This window comes from Penicillium longicatenatum (genome assembly GCF_028827895.1).
Source record: "Penicillium longicatenatum strain IBT 33135 chromosome Unknown contig_1_segment0_segment0, whole genome shotgun sequence".
Classification (NCBI taxonomy): Eukaryota; Fungi; Ascomycota; class Eurotiomycetes; order Eurotiales; family Aspergillaceae; genus Penicillium; species Penicillium longicatenatum.
Genome location: NW_026643119.1, coordinates 156472 through 176838, shown reverse-complemented (window position 1 = coordinate 176838; position 20367 = coordinate 156472). Strand labels below are relative to the sequence as shown.

Here is a 20367-nt window from a genome sequence, read left to right as displayed (position 1 = left end):
TGAGTAGATTGAGCCACATTTCCACAGGCATAGCAGAACAACAAACTAGGTATATTTACGAGAATATTCTATGATACAGTTGATAATATGATAGGTGTCCATCATCATGTCTAAAAATAGATAGGGTAGTATTACAACTTAAACTCCCTCTACCTTCTCCCCCGGTGCCAGCATCTTAATATACCGATGCACACCAGTCTCCAACACAGTGATCTCATCCCCAACATTCATAACAAACTCCTCGATGGCAGGCACAAGTTGCATCCCTAGACATGCATTGGTGCGGTCACCATCATCGATTTTCCGATAAGACTTCAATGCACGATCTGGCTCCGCAGCATGCCTCTCCCCTGTGGCAGGGTCCACATTTGGTAGCCTGCACCGCACTGTCCGACAAGCAGCGTGAACCTCAACACCGCCAATCGAGATTCTCTTCCAGTGATCTTCAGCAAAAGCACCGGGTCCTTGGACGATGATGTTTGCGCGGAAACGCACGATGCTCAGCTTTGGGATTGCGTAAGCACAGCGGGAGGCAACGTCCCTGTGGCTTGAAAGGCTGAGTAGGTGGATAGGATAAGCATCTGCAAACGCGGTATTGGGCTGAAATCCTAGTAATTCTTTGCGGGGTGCGTTGCGGAAGATTTGCCGGGTATGATCAGGACTTGCACGGAAGAGAGCCAGTGGAGAGGCTGACGGATTAAACCCTAGATATGTGTGCAGAGACGCTGGAAGGAGGGCGCTGTAGTCGTGTGCTAGGGGTTTGTCCTTCCATATTCTGACGGGAAGAAGCGGATACTCGGAGACTGAGTCTTGTGAAGGGAGAAGGGGAACTTCGAACGAGTATCTGCATCTGAGAATGCCGATAGCCATTCCAATTCTTGTGCACATCATTCTCACCCGGCCTTGTGGCTGAGGACGAGGATAAGAGATGATCATGACGCCCTGTGATTTGATTTCGGGGAGCAAGGGATCGTAGTCCGGTGCAGAGGGGTCAGGGATCCAAATCTCTGTATGGATGAGAGCGAGACGCTGAAAGCCTGCATTGCGGAGTGTACGAGTGTTCCAGCCGTCCGTGCCATGCTCGGCGAAGACAAATTGGCGATCGAATTTGAGGCCGGTTGCCACGATATTGGATGTCTGTAGCTCAATGCCACCGCATGATTTCAGCGGATATGCGAAGAGGGCTTTGATACGCCACGCAGGGAGATCCCCATCTTTCTCTGTCGGTGGAACACCAGAACCATATTTGGGTTCAAATTCATCGTGTAGATTGCTCTTACCCGGTGGAAGACCGAGTCGTCGGCATCCCTTTGGACGGATCTGGCGAGAACGAGGAAAAAATACAATTATGGGAAGACAGCAAATCAGTAGCGTTAACCAGGATGCAAGATCCCCCAAATGACCCTGCAATGACATTGAGTTATGTAAAGGCAAAAGTATGCAATTGCTGCAAGTTCCGAGCCGAGATCACCATCACCGTACATCGGAGCCAGCGGTTCCGCGAATCTTGGCACTCTCCAACATTCCATTTCGCCTCTTACCGCCATCGCATCTTTACTTACCAGAACCCCAGTTATACAGCCTCTTTGTAACACAATAATAACCATTTTACATTCAGCACCATCTAGCAATTGTTTTCTGATGGCGTTGTGGGAGATCGGAAATGGCCACCCCTTCAACATTACGCGCCAAACGAATGCGAGAGAAATTGTGCTTTGAACTGCTAACAAACCAAGGATCAACTGCATGTTTGGTCTCTACGAAGTGATATATCACAATTAGGGAAAGCCAGCAGGGATATTGAATACAGCAAGATAGACTCGCCGAATAATGTCGGTGAGGTCATAACATGCACCAACACTGCTTGACGCCTGTAAAGGATGATCATTTAAAGCAACGCCACGGTGAGCCACGAGTCCACCAGATGAATTCTTTGCCTTCTTCCGCCGGTAGAATAGGCTTGATGTGGCAGATCGCCACCACGGCGATGTGGTTTATCGTCTTTGCGCCAAGGCTTCTCGTCGTCGCATCAAATTGTCATATCCCACTGTCAAAATATAAAATACGCCAATGACTCCAATTATCACCCCAACAGCAATCACTGCACTGCGGGGAGCATCGGGGTCGCCGACTCCCGTGAACTGAAATCCCAGTCCCACATTGATCACTCCCAAAACGATCATGATCCGCCCAAACCAACGGTGCATGTAGGCAAAAGGTCCCTTTCCGCCAGTCTTGCGGAAGAATCGGTGCTGGAGAAGACCCATGGCAGGCTGGAAGAGGGCCAAGCTGGCAACCACCACAATCCCAATTATGACATGGTAGTGCACCAAGTTATGGATCTGCCGGCTCATGGAGACTCCCAGACCAAGTCCGACGATGGCAACAACCAAGGCAAACAGTTGCAGTCCCCCATGAATCCTCACGATATTGGACGACGAAGAAAGATGTAGGATCAGCGCAGAAAAAGGGAACAAGAGGACGAATGCGACTACCATCAGGACCCCGTGGGCAATCTTCTTGCCATGGAAGACAGCCTCTGGAAAAGGGTAGTCGGCATTGGCATTCGCGCTGGTACTGATGATGTCGGCAAAGGGGTTCACGCTGGTCTGGCCAGTGGCTTTCGTCAAATCCACTGTTTCGACGCCCATCACATCATGTTCGAGAATGTTTGTCGACAAACTACGTGACTGTAGTGGCATTCCATAACGAACCCCCCAGATCCATGAACTGCTCGCGCTGGTCGGGTTCATGCTGCCCTGTCTCCAATGGATGCAGCTGTCACACTTTATATTGGCCGTGATCATTGGCCCATGGACTCCGCTGCCATTCATGACTGTAATCTGCGCCTCAGGGTTATACAGGGGCTGCGTATGTCCCGCACCGGACCGCGGGGAAACCGTCACATTGTCGCCGGAGGTATACACCACGAACATATTAGCCCCATCCATGTGGTCTCCCTGGCCCAGGGCAAACCACTCTATGCGGCGAGTCGAATTCATTTGAAAATAGATGGGTCCCGCGGTGCTGGAGTTGGCAGTAGCAGCGGGGATATGAATACTATAGGTGAGTCCATTGGGTCCCAGCGGAGAAAAGCTTTGAAATTGAGCCCCAACCGCGAGGGCCCAAGCGAGCCAGCAGGAAACATAAACATTCATCATTGCAAAGGTAACTGATTGGCTTTATTGTCCCGGTAAAGGGGAATTCGCGCCTCCTAAATACGTGGATGTCAATGATCCTAGACCTCCCGTTACACAGGATCCTTCAATGTACAGACCGATTGTTACATCAGCTGTAAATACCGTTGTGCCTTCTGATATCTAGGTTCTCCCTCGTTACTAGAGTTCTACAGTTGCTCGAGCCCGGTTGGATTGGTGTGACCATCACCAGCTCAGCCAAACATCTTCTGGAAATGGCAGTACTCGATATGCCGGATCAAGTATGACAGATTGCAAATCTGATATTCTGATATTCCATGCGGCCATTGACATGCAAACTCTACGTGACGATCTATGTTGCATCTCCACGCCTGCCGGCAGATTGGTTGGAGAACCTCTGCAGCGGGTTTGATAGATTGTGGATCCAGAGTTCATCAGCCACAAAATTCGCGGTGTCTGTGTCTTCAAGAAAAAGACGGAACGAATTTGCGACCCTGGGATAAGCGCCGTTCATGACCCTAGAAGCTAAGTCATTCCCCGAAGTTTCGTGTGGCCTGAAAGCTTGGCGCCAGTATCGTGGCTATGCAACCTCAAAGCTTTACTTGACAAATGGGCGGACCCCCCCCCCCCCCCCAATATTCCTAGTTTGACAGCAACTTGAAAAGCCTATTTAGTGAATAATCGTTAGGCAAGAATGACTAATACTGCTGAGGCATCTTATCTCAAATCAAATCTGATCCGATCGGCATGCTGGGCCATAGATTAACATGAATGTGTTGCTGTGTATACCGTCCAGGTGAAAATCTGAGTTTACTTTTCCAAAGGGACTAGTAAGATCATGAGATCACAGCCAAGACTGGCTGTAAGTCGAACACATAAGCTGTTAATATGGGGCAATGGATGATGACTGCTGAGGTGACCGTATTGCCGTCAGCTTAGATCATCAACGAATCTCGGTCGCTATCAGTAAGGTCGGATTTGAAACAGAGTGCACAATCATACAGAAATTTGAGGACTGAACACACAATTCCTCGTGGTTCTATATAAGCTGTTTTATTTATCCAGAATTAATGCAATGCTTTTAAGTGCAGACGGTTGCGCGTGGAACGGTTTGTCACATGATCACGCGTTGGATTGGTGTCTTGTCTCAGCAACGCGAACTTCTCCTTGGTAAACACTCGCCTCAGCCGATTCCCCCCCACGCAGCTCAGGTAATTATATCATGATGGCTGTGGCAGAATAATTGATCATCATGAACTGTGGTCCTCTAGCGATCTTCGCCAAACCAAAGGCTTGTTGATACGCCATGTTGTCCAGGAATTGTCCCGCGTCCAAGCCGTCCAGTCTCTCGCCTTCCCACGGCACTTTGTACAGCCCAACCCTCTTTTGATCCAGCTGTCTCTGCCTCGGTAGAAGCAGTTGGGACAACCACCCTAACCAGTCACTCAGTCGTGTCTTTCATGGCAAGTTTCGCGGAAAATGCATGCCGAGATCACGACCAGCCACTTCGATCTTGACGGAACGAAATGCCAAAGTTTTCTCGGTTCATCTGTCCAGATGGTTTACTATGCCAGTGTTCCCAGAGCCAGGCGTCAGTTCTCCCATGCTGGGCAGTATGTAGGTCAAAATTGGATGGTCAACGTACGTTGAGGACAGTCTTGAAGGAGAAAAAGCAGGTGGAGCACGTCGAACGCCTCGGTATGAGAGGTTGTTTTTGGGAGCATCAATGACATGGCTGCGAGCATCGATGAATTTATGCGACGTTCCGGTCTCGGATAACCATGGGCATTCTTCTAAATGGTCCAGAGATTCGGCGCCTAGAGCACGACGGGCACTATTACACACGCTTCACTGGCTGCAATCTACCATGGCACACTCGTCGGAATCTATCCTCATCTCCCTGGATCTGCCCAGGCAGATTGCACAGTTTGGATCGTCGCGATGTCATTCTATTTTGCCTGCAGTGACAGCCGTTTGTTGTTCACTGGAGCTTCAAACATCATAGACCGTTGGCACGCTCCGGATGGCATTGCTTCTCCCCGTTATAGTTGAATGTTTCCGAGCTTGTTCGCTTGTAGTCTTCTTCGACGTTGTCAAACGTCAGCCGTCCCGTACGTACTCCTACGATGAAGATACCTGGGTATTTTGCCCCTGCTTTTCACCTCCTCGATCCTGCTCCTGGCTCAAGGGCCACTACTTGCCTGGAATCTCGGCATCAGCCACCCGATTCTACTTCCCCTGGAAGATCCAGACCATCCGTGTCAACCATCTCTTTGCAATGTAGTTTACAAATTGATCGATGGGCGACGACTATCAACAATGAACCCCGTTCATTGTTCCTCCCCAAGGGAGAAGGAAGCGATTTTTTTAAGGATGTTATTTGTGCGCTTCATAACCTCACCTTCCCGCGTTGGAATGGAAACAAAAACTTGTCCCCGAGGGTTCTGTACCACACACAGAGACTGGCTTGGTCGCAGAGGCTTTTCTTTCCAGCTTTGCAAATTCATCAATTCCGCGGCGCGAATAGTATCATGGCCCAGTTTGATCGATTGCATTGCGCGCGCCCAATCTTGATTTAATTCCAACTGTGCCGGGATTAGGCTTTTGCGAGTCGTGTTCATTCGGCCTCACCCTGGCACTAATCGCTCTTCATCAATATCTTCAAGTCGACCACCTTTCCAACTAATCACGGACGTCCTGGCTGAATTTTCAAGGATTTTTTTCCTCTCTGTTCCCTCCAATCCTTCATTCTTGGTCAAGCGGTTGTGGTTGGAGCATAAAGCACTATCCAGTGGATAGCGTGGGACCTCTCCTGAGTGAGGATCAAAGCTTTGGCTTGTCTATGCTATCTTCTGGTGCGATGTTCTTTCAACCCTGTCTCTTTTCGGATTGAACGAGGCGACTGATGAAGAACATACCGAATTTCTGCTACCAAGGGACGTCTGAGAGATTTTTTGCAAAACGGACGTTGGGGAAATTAGACAGCGTCCTAGGGAGGGTGGGTGCTGGATGACTAGCCGTTTCCTTTGCCTCGGCAGGGGAACGGCACCTTTTTTTCCTTCTTATAAGTTGTTCCTCGTTCCATTCCATTCAAAGCATTGCTAACTACGGGTTTCAGGGACGGTGTGATGCCGTGGCTCCGCACGGGTAGCCCCACCCGGGGTGATTCGGCAAGACGCAATTGTGATTGGCGGGCTCATCGGTGCTCAGATGCCTGTATCGCTGAGAGCGGGATCCTTAGGCGAGAGTCTCGGCCTTCTTTCTCCTTTTTTTCCCTTTTACGCTTTTTGACATTTGATTCCTATTCGCCAACGATGCTTCTCATCTATTCCATGATGACCTTCGTTCGCCCGAGGTTGTAATGGCGGGTCCTTCCGCTGCATCCAGCATTGGCGTGTCGGTGATGCCCCATTCTTTTCGAAACTTCGGTAGACAAGTACCTCCACCATCCCGTATTTCGCGTAGCTTAACCTACTGGAGTGTCGATTTGGCGAAGGGCCCGTGGCCACTTTCCCTGAAAATCAGAGGGTTACGTCGGCATGCTACGATAGCGGTCCAGTGGATCCCTGCTCTTTGACCAGGTACTACTGTGGGTTGATAAGCGACGTGAAATCTATGTGCCATCTCCTCGGGGCTTGGGAGACTTGGTACTCGTTTATGAGCTAGGTCATCTAGGGCCTCCTTTTCTTGTCATCTACATATCAACATGCATCTGTCCAATGTAGTCCCTCGCCCTGCTCATCTAACCTCCGGGGGATCCAACATGGCGACTCCTCATCCAAAAGTAGTCGACAGGGACGAATATCAGAAACTGAATAACATTCTGTCGTTACTATTCCCCTCTACGGTCCATGTGCAACAGTCGCAAAATATCAATGCTCGAGTTCATACGCTCCGCCTTCTCACCCTCTCGAATGGTGGCCGACTGCTTCTAAAGGGCTCTCCTCTGCCAGGAACCCCACTCCTACGACACGAACGATTTTTCCTTGAGACCGAAGCCCGTTTCCTAGTACTCCTGGGCCAAAGTGCCAATCCTTGCATTCCGCAACTCTATCATTATGATCCGCGAGGAGGTCTTCTCGGTTCCGCCTATCTAATTCGACAGTATATAAAAGGAAGAAGCCTGACAGAGATGAAACATGAAATCAACCCCCAGCAAGAAATCGATATCGACCGCCATCTAGGATTCCTTGCTAGCACCATCGGTCAGAATGTGGCTCCCGGTTTCGGCTCTTTGCAACAAGTCGCCATAGGTGCGGGAAAGCGCTCCTGGCGAGAAGCCTTCTGTGCTCTCTTCGAAAGCGTTCTCCGTGATGCCGAGGACATCTTCATCCACCTTCCCTACGCCGAAATTCGTCACGAAGTGGCCCGTCTGTCTAGTGCACTCGCGGAGGTGACCCTGCCTCGGCTTGTGGTGGTCGGTTTTGGCCGACCATGTCATGTCCTGCTGGACGAGGAATCGCATCAACTTTCCGGTGTTGTGGACTTCAGCAGTGCTTTCTGGGGTGACATTTTGATGGCGGAGATATTCGAGAGCCCCAATCCGGCTGTTCTGGAAGGAGCAGGGTTACCAGTGTCCAGAACCAAAGGAGAGGAGATACGCTTGTTAATGTTAGTGTCCACTCCTTCAGGTTCATTTCTCATTTATGTGGGCTGACAATTTTCCTTCTTCTCTTTACAGGTACTCATGTTATCGACTGGTGTCACGGATCACCTTGCAATATTATCGAAATCGCGACGAGGCGATAGAGTTTGATGCTCGTCGGAGATTGCTGACCACCATCACAGGCTTGGTTGGCCTGGATCCGACCTGAAAAGAGGAGACCAGTGGATAGAAGATGAAGTGAATGCTTGGAGAAAAAATGATACCCTTCAAATCAAGTTTGGATCAGCATCGTGGTACTTATGAGGCTACAAAAATCAACCTCGGCTTGGCTTGTTACATAGTTCGGTGGTTCTAGCGTGTTTCTAGCTCGAATTAAGCGACCGTCTCTTCCTTTTAAGTCACTAGAGATTTGATATGCCGCTGTAATTGAGATGAAGACTTAGACCAATGAACCTTACAGGTGACTTCTTAGTGATCAACCTTGAATGGAAAGTTTGCAGGACGTTTGTGGCCTAGTTCCTCAGGCGTGACACATGTCCCAGTCCCGTGCCCGCGATTACTCATCTGGTTCGTCCCATGACGTCGCAGTTCATTTCCCTTCATTCACTTTGTAGTTCATCCATGTTTGTCCTGCAAGACGATATGCTATTTTACCTTTTAAGTTTCGAGATTTCATTTTATCAGAGCTCCATTCCTATAGGATAGATTTTTTACTTCTCTCTTATTCACATTCTACACCACCACACCAAACCTGACAACGAAACCTTTCCAAACCAAACGCTCCCTTCACCAAGCTTCTTCCATCATGCCCGATCTCCGTCGGCAGATCTTTGAGAGCGGCAAGACAACATCCCGCAAAGCAGCTTCTCGTGAGGCTTCGAGAGCCACCTCTCGCGCTAGTTCCAAACCGACCTCACGCCAGTCTTCGCGAGCTGCAAGCAGGCAGCCATCTGACGATGAGGATGCAGGATATCTTTCTGACGAAACAGCCATGAGGTAAGCATTCTTCCATCACTTATCTCGCTCATATTTTCTCTCGTCTCATCTTTTTTTTTTTTTTCCATCTGTGGGCATTTCAAGTTATCCCCACAGTTCCACTTAGAGGCGGGATGATGTCATTGCCGTCGAGGAACTTTTGATTATGTGCATATGTGAAGGCCAGTATACTAATTGAGTGAATCATAATAGTATCGGCTCACTGGATGATGAGAACCCTGAGCAGGATAATGTCGATTGGCCCCAGGAACTCGCTGATCGGATCCAAGAGATCCTCGACCGCAAGCGATCTAGTGTGCAGGGTCGCGAAGAGGCTCTGGCAGCTTTCTGCAGGCTTACAAAATACCATTATGCGGTGGAGGAGATATACGCATCGGTCACTGATCTGCTTGCTGCTTTCGCAAGGAGTGTTCGGTCGGACTCTGCTCGAGAGACAACTCTGGCACTACGAGCGATCGAGTTGCTTGCCATCACAGCCAGTGACGATAAGGTCTTTGAAAATACCGAACCACTTTTGACTCGCACAATTCAGGACTCATCTTCCAATGCCGTCAAATCTGCGGCAATCCAATGTCTCTCTGCATGCACCATCTTTGGTGGCGCTGGTGAAGATGGCATTCTCGACCAAATGACTTTCCTCCTAGATATTGTCGCCTCTGACGGGCAATCGATCAATGCGCCAGATGACCCACTCAGCGTGACAGCGGCACTGCAGGCTTGGGGATTCCTGGCAGCGGAGATAGAAGATTTCGAAGATGAGAGCGAAGAATCCGTGCAAATCCTCATGGATCAGCTAGAGAGCGGCGATTCGGCAGTACAGATTGCAGCGGGTGAGAACATCGCCTTACTCTATGAGAAGAGCTACACACCACAAGAAGATGACGATGATGAGGGCGAGGAAGATTCCGAGGATAGCGATGAGCATGAAACTGCCACCAACGGCCCAAAGCTCGTCAAGCGTTACAACGCCTACCACAACACCCCTGAACTAGAGCGTCAATTGCAGTCTCTGGCACATGTGCACTCGAAGACAATCAGCAAGCGCGACAAGAAATCTCTACACAGTAACTTCGCGTCAATTCTCACAACAGTCGAGAACCCTCGTCGTGGACCTCGTTACAACATGGCCATCAACCAAGACACAAACCGACATTACGGTAGCACTCTGACGGTCAAGATTGGTCGGCACGGCGTCATGAGTATCGATCGGTGGTGGAAGTGGACTCGCTTGACAGCACTGCGCCGAATCCTCCAGGGTGGTTTTACTGAGCATTATTACCAGGGAAATCGTGCTGTTCTCAACAATTTGCCCGTGATGCTACGAAGCGCTGAGCCCAGCCATGGGACGGTCGATCGACAAAGTGCGAAGAAGGCTGCAAAGATGCGGAATTCTCGACGATGGACTGCACAAGATTCCGATGAGGAAGATTAAACCTTCTGTTTTCCTTTGTTCTGTCTGGCTCTATCTTTCACAAATACTCGTTCAGTATAGTTCACGATGCTCATGATGATGATATTGCTGCCTATTGTTACTCAATTGGAATCGCAATGTTAATGCAAGCGTTCTGTGTTAGTTCACTTTGTCCATGACCATTATTGAAAGACATTTAGCCTCATCATACTAGACCGTAGTGTCATAGTGAAACGCGTTCTCTTTTTGGTATTCTTAGATATGTACAATACAGATTGGCAAACAACCCCGCGTTCCAATGCATCAGCCAATAGTTAACTTCACCCAAATCAACCTATGTCATCACGTACTTGGGTCCCTCTCCACCCTGAGGGGTCTGCCAGTTAATGTCTTGAGTAGGTACCTTGATATCGCATGTCTTGCAGTGGATACAGCTAGATTAATAGGTTAGAAGGAGGTCCGAAGTAAAACAAACGGAAGAAAACTTACTTCTGCGAGTTGATCTGGAATCGAACTCCGTGCTCCTTGCTGGGATCCTCGACATACTCGTAGACTCCAGCCGGACAGAATCGGTTCTCGATACCCTTGTATACAGGCCATGCCAGATCCTTATGCTTATCCCAGTCCTCAACTTGGAGGTGCACAGGTTGGTCTTCCTCGTGATTGGTACCTGTACGGCTCACGCTAGTTAAGATGTCGAAGCTAATCTCGCCGTCGGGCTTGGGGTAATCAATCTTGTTATATTGCGAGGCGGGCTTGGTAGCCTCGGCATCAGTGCCGTGGTGGCTGAGAGTCCAGGGCACGCGGCCCTTGAAAATGTAGGCCTCCAGTCCGGAGTAGAGTAGCCCACCGACGAAGCCAAGGGGGCTGTTGAAAGAAGGACGCATGTTGCGCACTTCGTATAGCTCCTTCCAGATAGACGAATCCCGGAGAGCTTGCTCGTAGTCGAATAGGAAGACTGTGCCCTTGTCTTCGCCCTTCAGAGCGGAGAATGCAGCCTCGGCGGCCAGCATACCCGATTTCATCGCGGTGTGTGTACCCTTGATCTTAGGGACGTTCAAAAATCCAGCGGTGTCACCGATTAGGGCACCTCCGGGGAACGCGCACTTGGGGATGGACTGGAACCCACCCTCATTGAGAGCGCGGGCACCGTATGAGATGCACTTGCCGCCCTCCAGAACGTCCTTGAACAAGGGATGGTGCTTCATCTTCTGGAACTCCCCGTATGGTGACAGCCACGGGTTAGGGTAATCCAAACCAACGACTAGACCAATGCTGACCATGTTATCGCCAAAGTGGTACATCCAAGCACCACCGTAGGTATCCTTGGGTAGCGGGTATCCCATTGAGTGTATGATCTCTCCGGAGCGGAACTTCTCCGGCTGGATCTCCCAAATTTCCTTAATGCCCAGGCCGTATGTCTGGTTGTCGCTGTTCCTTCGAAGGTCGTATTTCTTAATCACTTGCTTTGTCAGACTACCGTGACAGCCTTCGGCCAGCAATGTGACCCGTGCGTGGAACTCCATTCCCCGTTCAAAGGTGTCCTTGGCCTGGCCCTCGCGGTTCAGACCTAGGTCGTTGGTGGCTACACCCTTCACGGACCCGTCCGGCTTGTAGACCATTTCGCTGGCGCCGAAGCCGGGGTAGACCTCCACACCCACCTCCTCTGCCCGCTCGGCCAACCACTGTGTCAACTCGCTCAAGCTGAGGATATAGTTGCCTTCATTGTGCATCTGCGGTGGAACCGGGAGCGGGTATGATCCGTTCTTGGTGAGGAATCGCATTTTCTCATTCTTGGCAGGGGTGGCGCCTGTGAAGCGCGAGGGGTTGTCTTCTGACAACCAGTCCGGGAAGAGCTCATTCATGGCGGTCGGCTGAAGGACATTGCCGGACACGATGTGGGAACCAATTTCACCGGCCTTCTCCAGTAGCACAACGCGGAACTCCTCATTGCCAGCTTCATTGGCAAGCTGTTTCAATCTGATGGCAGAAGCGAGACCAGCGGGACCTGTAAAATGCCAATTGCGTGTTAGAATGACGGGAAGTGCCATGTGATCATGGCCCATGTGAAGATCGCCACATACCGCCGCCCACAATGCATACATCCACCTCGTCGTACTCGCGGTCCAGTTTCCGGGGATCAAAGTTGCCATTCTCATCGGTGAATCTCCGTGTTACTGATTGGGAAAAGGCACGGGTCTGGGGAGAGGCGAATGTTGTTCGGTGGACTACACGGCGGTCGGCGGTCGAAAGGGGACGAGCTGGGCGAGCTGAAGAGGCAAGAGCGGAAGAGACGGAGGGAACAGCTCGTGCGATACGGAGGGAAGATCGCATCTCGCGCCTCAGCAGAGGCAAGATGGCGCTTTTGGACGCCATCGCGCAGAAGATGTAGGGTAGGATGAAAAGGCGGGTAAGTGTCAGCGGTTGGAGGAATTAGCTATCGGTGCGGGACATGACCATTTGAGTTCAAATGCTCTCTGGAAGCTTGTGTCAAGTGCCAACACCTTCAATAGCCGAGTAGCTTTTTGTCTAGGTTTCTTGCTGGAAACGCCGAAAACCGCCTACCCGAGGCCCAGCAAGTCGGCGTTCCACCAATCATAGGCAGGATGATTGCCATCCCCCGTCCATCCGGCTCGCCGAGTGCGGCTGTATAGAATGCAGTGATGATCGCCAATGCTGCTGAGGCCCTTCGATGGGTGAGATATTCCAGTGGCATCCATAATATAGTAGCCCTTCTACAGTGATGTGGCCATGCAATCAGAATTCACTCCGAAGCAAGCCGGGAATTACATGGAGGAGGAGGGCGGAATTATCGCCGAAAATTGCCGCTTTTAGGCCAGATACAGTCAGTTGGATGAGCATAGCATTGCTCCTACAGCAGATTCGACGATGCTCATGAGTCTGTTCTAGTCGGATAGCCTTGCAGATTCCAAGACGGAAGAGAAAGAGAAAAGCTCTCATATTTTACATATTCCTGCGCTTTGATTCGCTTGTTTCTGATCCGGGGTCAATCGCCGATTTCGGCGAATCGCTGTGCTGAGGTAATCTGCCGACCACTGCTGGAGCATCACTGACGTAGGCACAGGCGGTGAGGCATCGATGTCTCCAGTATTCGATAAGAGCTTCAACACTGGATAATCCCCAGACGGGTAGGAATGATCTCAATATTGAGAATTATAGATCATGTTCTCTTCTCGAATTCCCAAAGATGACATAGGCAATAGAAAGCGCTATACAATGAGAGACTTGAACCAGTACAATAGTGTACGTTGGGATCCTAGCAGTCCCGCGGTAAGAGAGGAAACAAATCGATGAAATTCACCCGTTGCGCGAATTCATATCAAACAGGGCTTATAATTAAAAGCTCAGGGTAAGATCTCATCCAGATAGTCTCTCGAAATGAGAGGTCCTAAAGTAGCGCTGGAACGCTCTATCAAGCGCAGAAAAGTCTCAAATCGCGATTGCGATTACAATGCAAATACATTTCCGAAAATCAAATCCGAACATTGTGCCTATACAAGGATCGCCCCCGCTTATTTTTGTGGTTGAATCGTAAGCCAACCGAGGACATCATAGTCTTAATAGATCAAGACTTAGGGGCCTCGGGGTCACCTTCGGCAACCAATTTGCCAACAACCAGGTACTTCTCCGTGAACCGGTCTTCCCACGACTGGAGGTTCTCCAGCTGGTCCGCATCCAAGTCCTTCAGCTCATCCAGCGGGGCCGACAGGTCCTTGGTCAGCATTTCTTCGTCAAAGCTCTGGTGGGCCAGTCCGCGGGACGCATCGCGACCTGCGAAATTCTCGTAGGGACCGCCCTGAATCCGTCGCATGTCAGCCGAGGAGCTCGAAGACCTGCATCATCACATATCCACCTACCGGTCCGTAAAAGTTCCTGCCGGGGGACACGTCAAAGACACGACCGCGCACGGCCAGGTAGACGGGCTTATCATTCTCGCCGTTGAACTCGATCAGCGTCTTGGGGGTGTAGACCCGGAAGACCGTTGGGGGCGGCCCGCGCGGGAGCTCGATCGCCTGCTTGGGGCGGAAGTGCCAGTACACCAGCACGACGAAAAGCGAGGCAAAGATGAGGTTGATTGGAGAGGCGATCGACATACTGTTGGCGATTAGGTTAGCTCGGCTTCGTTTCGGAAGCTAATGGCTGGGGAGATCACGAACACTTCGGCCTGGGGTGCGGAGTCACCTGGAAAGTTTTCTGCGAATTAGCAAGATTCGATAAAATATTACGCAATCAATATATCAGTACCGGCAGCAGTCATGATGAATGGGGCAGAGAAACTGCAGGAGTAAAGTGATGACAGAGAGGATGTTGAAGGGAAATGGGTCGGGTCCTGCGGAGATCAATGACATCGGCTTCCCCGCCCCCACGTGATGCTGGCGGACGAGACCAAGATTACTGCGAACAGATATACGTTGGTTTTTAATACATTGGTATTAATGGCATTCATAACGATTTGTAGAATACAAATGTCAACGCGTGATGTTTATGAGAATGTAGATCCAATGATTGGTTGATCACGGAGGAACTGATTCCGCGATTGGATCACGTGTGATAAGACGATAAGCCCCTCGTCGAACGATGAAATCAACTTGCAACTTCGACTACTTTGCGACAATGACCAAATTCAGGCCTTGTATTGACCTGCACTCCGGGCAGGTCAAGCAGATTGTGGGTGGCACACTTAGCGAGGTAGCTGGGGATCTCAAGACCAACTACGTATCTAAGCTTCCGGCCAGCCATTATGCAGGATTATACCAGAAGCATAATTTGCGCGGAGGACATGTGGTAAAGCTGGGCCCGGGTAATGACGAGGCTGCCAAAGAGTCGTTGAGTACATGGAAAGGCGGATTGCAAGTCGCTGGAAGCATTACCGATCAAAATGCTCAATATTGGATTGATCAAGGCGCAGAGAAGGTGAGTTCTCCCCCGCATTGCAATCATCTATAGCACCATTGAACGCCCTAAGTCTAATCATGCCCAATTGAATTTGGCGACAGGTGATCATCACATCCTTCCTCTTCCCGTCGGGCAAATTTTCGCTCGGACGGCTCCAGTCCGTCCTTGCAGCCCTAGGTGATGACAAGTCGAAGCTGGTCTTGGACCTAAGTTGCCGCCGAAAAGATAACACTTGGTTTGTGGCGATGGATCGTTGGCAGACCATTACTGAGATGGAGATTACCGCCGGTATGACAGGAATGTGTGGAGACTCGAGCTTGGTGTACTAATGAATTGATAGAATCGATTGCCTTGCTGGAGCCCTACTGCTCCGAGTTTTTGATCCATGCTGCAGACGTAGAGGGATTGCAGCAGGGCGTAGATGAGGAATTGGTTGCGAAATTGGCCGAATGGTGTACCATTCCCGTCACCTATGCAGGTGGTGCTCGGAGCATTGAGGATCTGGAAAAAGTCCATGTTAGCAGCAAGGGCAAAGTGGATTTGACCATCGGAAGTGCCTTGGATATCTTTGGCGGCTCCGGCGTGACCTTTGATGAATGCATCAAGTGGAATGAGACCCACTGAGAAAAATGAATAAATGACAATCTCAAGACTTTATCATCAGTCTTATTTTAGCAAATAGATCGACTTGATCCCATCGTAATTAACATAGAACTGGTTTCATTCAAGGGCTGCACTAGTAAATTAGTGAACTATAGAGTGCTGACTAAGCTGTAAATCTTTCCCCACGGAAAGACTCACATTTCTCAAGCTCAACAAGTTAACTTGGAAAACATTGAGAAGCGCCAACATGGTTTACTACTTCACCTCTAATGTGGTCAGTCCGGCCGCGTTCATCTATGTCGGAAAGGACAAGTTCGAGAGTATGCCAACCAGAAAACCTCTCCGTATGAATGCGCCTGACAGTCTCGCTAGATGAGGATTTGATCGAGTTTGGATTGGACTCGGATGTTTGGTAGGGACCCGCTGGTTGATGGCCTTCTCTTCATATACTAACCAATCGTTATGATAGGGTCGGTCTTCTCGCGTGCCTGCGCAATATTCCCCTACCGCGATCATCGTATTAACGGCACATCCAGTTCCACGTCGATAATTTGTCTAGCGCCCACGTTTACGTACGCCTACGAGATGGAGAAACATGGGATAATATTCCGGAAGAGCTTCTGGTGGACTGCGCACAGCTGACCAAAGCAAATTCGATCGAGGGTATGTTCCTGAATTCCTTGCGCGCTGTCCCCCACTTTCAAGACTAATCGTGGGGTATAGGAAACAAGAAGGACAATATTACCATTATCTACACCCCGTGGTCCAACCTCCAGAAGGACGGCTCTATGGCCACCGGACAGGTCTCCTTCCATAACCCTAAGCTTGTCCGCAAGGTGCTCGTGCGCGCACGCGAAAATCCGATCATCAACCGTCTCAACAAGACTCGAGTCGAGAAATTCCCCGACTTCCGCGCCGAGAAGGAGGACTACATGAAGAAGAAACGCCATGGAGAACGCAAGACTCGGGAACAGTTGAAGGAGAAGGAGAAGCTGGAGAAGCGGGAGCGGGAGCAGCTCAAGTGGCAGAAGGACCACGCATACGACGACTTCTTCAGTGAGGAGAACATGGAAGCGAGCAGCAACCAAGACCGAGACCCGGATTTCCTTGACGACTTCATGTGAAGGATAATTTCCCAAAGATCGGATATGAACTTATGAACTCATGTTTTATTTTTTTGTTATTGCAAATAGTTGCAGAAACTCTATACACCAAAGCAGAAATCGCTCAAATCTTGTCCATAGCATTGACAATTGGAAAACAAAACTTTATATAGAGTATAGGCCAAATTCACACAGTCTAAATGCTGCTTGCATCTAAAGTCTCGCTCGGAAATCACGCCGTAACGATTCTAGACCTGAAGGCCCGTCGAAGATCTGCTGTTCAGTCATGCGAGTGTTGATCTAGAAAGAAATGTTCAAGTCAGTGTTTGTCACAAAGGGACCAGGATGGTTGTGGCTGCATACGTATTGAGGTCCGAGGGCGTCCACCGTTTCCACTCCAAGCAAGCGCATGCATGTCTGACTTTCATCCGACAGAACTATTGAGACGGTTAGGCGAGACTTGAATCAAGCTAATCTGGGTATACATACTCTGCAATACTCGACGGACACCGTCTACACCACCGGCTCCTAGTCCCCAGAGAGCAGCACGCCCAATGCCCACCGCTTTGGCGCCCAGGCAAAGCGCCTTGACGATATCAGTACCGCGACGGATTCCACCATCGACATATACTTCGATTTTGTCGAAGACCTCTGGACAGTATTTGCGAATCTCTAGCAGAGTGTGTACTGCTGGCGGTGCTGTGTCCAAAGCTCGTCCACCATGGTTAGAAAGAATAATTCCCTTGACTTGCGGGGCGTGTAATGATGCAAGGTAGGCATCCTCGTGTGTTTGCAAACCCTTGAGAACAATAGGCAGGTCAGTGTGTTCAGCCAACCAAGGCAAACTCTCGCGCCAGGTCAAGGTCGGGTCCGTGCCAGCAAAAAGAGTTTTCCCCACGCCTCCTGATGCTTCGGAAACATCAGGAGTACCCTTCGACCTGTCAGCCTCCTTCACTGCACCTGGTGCCGGTGCTCCCACCATGCTGCTTCGCTCGTCGTCTTCGCGCTTTCCCGGGACTGGGGTGTCCAAAGTCAAGACAATGAACTTGATTGCCTTAAGTTTGTTGATTCGCGCCAACATGGCCGCGCTCTTCTTCCGATCAATTTGAACATACAACTGCCATCCAAATACTTGGTCCGGCGCCGCGTCCTTGACGATCTGTTCTGGGGTCATTGATGCATTGTTGGAAATGATTTGCATCGCACCAAAGCTGCGGCAGGCCTCTGCGATTCCTGCCTCGCCCGCCGGATGACCGAGACGGGCCATGGCAGCAGGGGACACATATAGTGGCATCCCCAGTTTATGACCCAACACGGTGCTCGAAAAATCACATCGCTCACAGTCCCTAAACACTCTTGGTCGGAGGAGAATTGATCGATAGGCTTCGTTGTTGAATTTTTTGGAGAATTTGTCATCGGCAGCTGACCAGTAGTATGCCCATGCCTTCTTAGTGACCTGCTTGGTGGCAACCTCCTCGATTTCATCCAGATTGAGAAGGGTCTCCATGGGCGGTGGTCCTTGCGCCGGCTCCTGCGTCTCAACCGGGGCCTCATCCTTGGGCAAGGTGCCTATATCCACGGTTCCAATGCATTGCTCTGGCTTGAGTTCTTCCTCTAAGATGCCCGGGGGGTGAATTGGATCATATTCCTCGGTGGCATCCTTGCCTGCCAACTTTAGAATGATCTTGGCTCCACCGGGGTGACTTGACAGGAAATCGGTCACCTTGCCTCGACGAGTCAGTTTCAGTCATGTACCTCCAGATCGTAACTCACATCATAGACTTTTCCGTATAGCACCACCCAGCAACTCTCCCGAGTGTTGTGCTTTGCGACTGCGGATTTACATTAGAGACAGGGCAGGGCAAGCGACGTGCGGAGGATACAACATACCTTCAGCCGCATCGAATACCTTTGCCATTGCGTATAGAATGAGAAAGCCACAATACAAGGGCGAGGAATGGAAGTTGAGGAGAAAAGGAATGGAGATTACGATATTCGGAGAAGGCGCCGACCATAGAGTGTGGGGAAATGACGGCGACTGGTTCTACGTTGGGTAAATTGGATAGCCGACGCCAAGCCTTAGAAATTCATAGACCTTATTGGTGGGGAAACTCTGGCGGTCTTTGCACGACTCAACAAGCTGTGGAGTACCAGTCAACGTCCCCGGATTTGTGTACGGAATCCATTCTCCCTTTGGCAGACTTGCAATCAGTCTCAATTCTCAAATTTTTCGACTTTGATGCGGCCATCACTCGGCGATGCCGCATGGCATAAGGAGGCGCACGTAACCAAGCAGACGCCGTCTAGCCATGTTGATGGATCCTTTGCAATCGCCTCTCTAGGTATTTCTTACGCGAACACATACGGGTGGACCTAATGATATTGTGTCGTCCAATGTTCCAATCATTTCGAGGCAGCATAAGACTTGCGGTATTCGGTGGTAACAATCAGACAAATACATCAGTTGAAGGCGCCGTAGCTGCCACGATGAACCCGTAAACATCCATCAAAGCTCGACAGATAGGATCATCAGATCATCGCTGGGCTTTTTATTCTTGGCCGAATTTGCGACCTTGAACCTGAAATCTTTGATCAGCTACACACTCGCGAGCCTAGTATTCATGCTCATCACACAGACTCGACGCCCCATCGTGTGGCTCTTGCGCAGAGTGGCCTGGTATCGCCGAATAGAACCGACATCATACCATGTAACTCAAATCGCCGTAATATTTGTGATGACGAAATTTTTACTGTGCATCAATGTCCTCTTCGATCGCCCCCAGGTTGTCTACACATTGATCGATCGGAAGAACGGGACAAGAAGTCACATCACTCCCAAGGAGTATAGTAACTACTCTTTTAAAAAAAAAGGTCAAGCTGTTGAATTATCCGATGTTGGATGGAACAAGGCACCGGCTGGGGAGGTCGCAGCATACTATGACAAGCAGAAGTTCAACCAAGAGCTCAAGAAGGCTGGGGACCTTATGACAGCAGCCACTGATACGGCAACGGCTACTTCCATGATATGAGAGTCAAATGGCAGATTCTTTGCTGCGGTGTTTCAGACCTGATTAGATTACAGGTGTGATAGCCAACACCGCATTGGGGTCGTTAAGATAGGAAATTTTCACAACATTCGATACCATGACCCTCCATAAACAGCAATGAGAAGATCTCAGAAAGAGGCATGAGGATAAATTCAAGTAAGGCAAGTTTAAGGTTATGTTTAAGTTTATGGCTATGGTTATGGTTATGGTTATGGTTATGGTCATCTGAAGGATAAAGGGCTCGTCCGGCAATGCGGGACTCCGTGAGTGATGCCTGTGTCCGGTTTTTGGTTGCTCTGGACGTGGGATGAAAACTAAGATCGTGAAATGAGGATCGTTGGTCAATTGGTTGCAGCGCTGCAATGAGAGTGGAGCGATACAGCACATTTGGCATTCGAGCAACATATGGCAGAATGACCAGATAATGGTGACATATGCCACATCACATACACATGTCTACTTCTAAATCTAGTGGTTTATCCTTTCATGTCGTATATTAAAATTCTTTTTATCGAGAACGTCCGGT

At 49.9% G+C, this 20367-nt stretch overlaps 10 protein-coding genes across 10 annotated transcripts; 5 read left to right on the top strand and 5 right to left on the bottom strand.

The window, feature by feature from the left end:
* Window positions 1–138: 138 nt before the first annotated feature.
* On the bottom strand, window positions 139–1416 carry N7484_000829 (MOSC domain protein; the record flags this gene model as incomplete). Its single annotated transcript, XM_057111249.1, has 1 exon — window positions 139–1416. The coding sequence occupies one exon, from the start codon at window positions 1414–1416 to the stop codon at window positions 139–141; it is 1278 nt and encodes a 425-aa protein (XP_056975986.1).
* Window positions 1417–1994: 578 nt separating this feature from the next.
* N7484_000828 (cytochrome and DOMON domain-containing protein) lies at window positions 1995–3158 on the bottom strand (the record flags this gene model as incomplete). The annotated part of the gene is made up of 1 exon (XM_057111248.1): window positions 1995–3158. The coding sequence occupies one exon, from the start codon at window positions 3156–3158 to the stop codon at window positions 1995–1997; it is 1164 nt and encodes a 387-aa protein (XP_056975985.1).
* Window positions 3159–6864: 3706 nt separating this feature from the next.
* N7484_000827 (phosphotransferase family protein) lies at window positions 6865–7972 on the top strand (the record flags this gene model as incomplete). Its single annotated transcript, XM_057111247.1, has 2 exons — window positions 6865–7769; window positions 7840–7972. The coding sequence occupies 2 exons, from the start codon at window positions 6865–6867 to the stop codon at window positions 7970–7972; spliced, it is 1038 nt and encodes a 345-aa protein (XP_056975984.1).
* Window positions 7973–8569: 597 nt separating this feature from the next.
* Window positions 8570–10192, top strand: N7484_000826 (IFRD domain-containing protein; the record flags this gene model as incomplete). The annotated part of the gene is made up of 2 exons (XM_057111246.1): window positions 8570–8760; window positions 8953–10192. 2 exons carry the CDS (start codon window positions 8570–8572, stop codon window positions 10190–10192), a joined length of 1431 nt encoding a protein of 476 aa, XP_056975983.1.
* A 313-nt stretch (window positions 10193–10505) lies between these two features.
* N7484_000825 (electron-transferring-flavoprotein dehydrogenase) lies at window positions 10506–12547 on the bottom strand (the record flags this gene model as incomplete). The annotated part of the gene is made up of 3 exons (XM_057111245.1): window positions 10506–10605; window positions 10661–12179; window positions 12256–12547. The coding sequence occupies 3 exons, from the start codon at window positions 12545–12547 to the stop codon at window positions 10506–10508; spliced, it is 1911 nt and encodes a 636-aa protein (XP_056975982.1).
* Window positions 12548–13757: 1210 nt separating this feature from the next.
* Window positions 13758–14384, bottom strand: N7484_000824 (cytochrome b5-like heme/steroid binding domain-containing protein; the record flags this gene model as incomplete). Its single annotated transcript, XM_057111244.1, has 3 exons — window positions 13758–13988; window positions 14050–14287; window positions 14350–14384. Coding segments are annotated over 3 exons (504 nt in total), but the record flags the coding sequence as incomplete, so codon positions are not given.
* Window positions 14385–14806: 422 nt separating this feature from the next.
* N7484_000823 (1-(5-phosphoribosyl)-5- ((5-phosphoribosylamino)methylideneamino)imidazole-4-carboxamide isomerase HIS6) lies at window positions 14807–15712 on the top strand (the record flags this gene model as incomplete). The annotated part of the gene is made up of 3 exons (XM_057111243.1): window positions 14807–15106; window positions 15190–15376; window positions 15429–15712. The coding sequence occupies 3 exons, from the start codon at window positions 14807–14809 to the stop codon at window positions 15710–15712; spliced, it is 771 nt and encodes a 256-aa protein (XP_056975980.1).
* Window positions 15713–15938: 226 nt separating this feature from the next.
* On the top strand, window positions 15939–16815 carry N7484_000822 (uncharacterized protein; the record flags this gene model as incomplete). The annotated part of the gene is made up of 4 exons (XM_057111242.1): window positions 15939–16011; window positions 16064–16103; window positions 16251–16354; window positions 16415–16815. 4 exons carry the CDS (start codon window positions 15939–15941, stop codon window positions 16813–16815), a joined length of 618 nt encoding a protein of 205 aa, XP_056975979.1.
* Window positions 16816–17007: 192 nt separating this feature from the next.
* On the bottom strand, window positions 17008–18712 carry N7484_000821 (FMN-dependent alpha-hydroxy acid dehydrogenase; the record flags this gene model as incomplete). Its single annotated transcript, XM_057111241.1, has 5 exons — window positions 17008–17094; window positions 17158–17231; window positions 17284–18517; window positions 18568–18626; window positions 18685–18712. 5 exons carry the CDS (start codon window positions 18710–18712, stop codon window positions 17008–17010), a joined length of 1482 nt encoding a protein of 493 aa, XP_056975978.1.
* Window positions 18713–19529: 817 nt separating this feature from the next.
* Window positions 19530–19823, top strand: N7484_000820 (uncharacterized protein; the record flags this gene model as incomplete). The annotated part of the gene is made up of 1 exon (XM_057111240.1): window positions 19530–19823. The coding sequence occupies one exon, from the start codon at window positions 19530–19532 to the stop codon at window positions 19821–19823; it is 294 nt and encodes a 97-aa protein (XP_056975977.1).
* Between the last annotated feature and the right edge of the window lie 544 nt (window positions 19824–20367).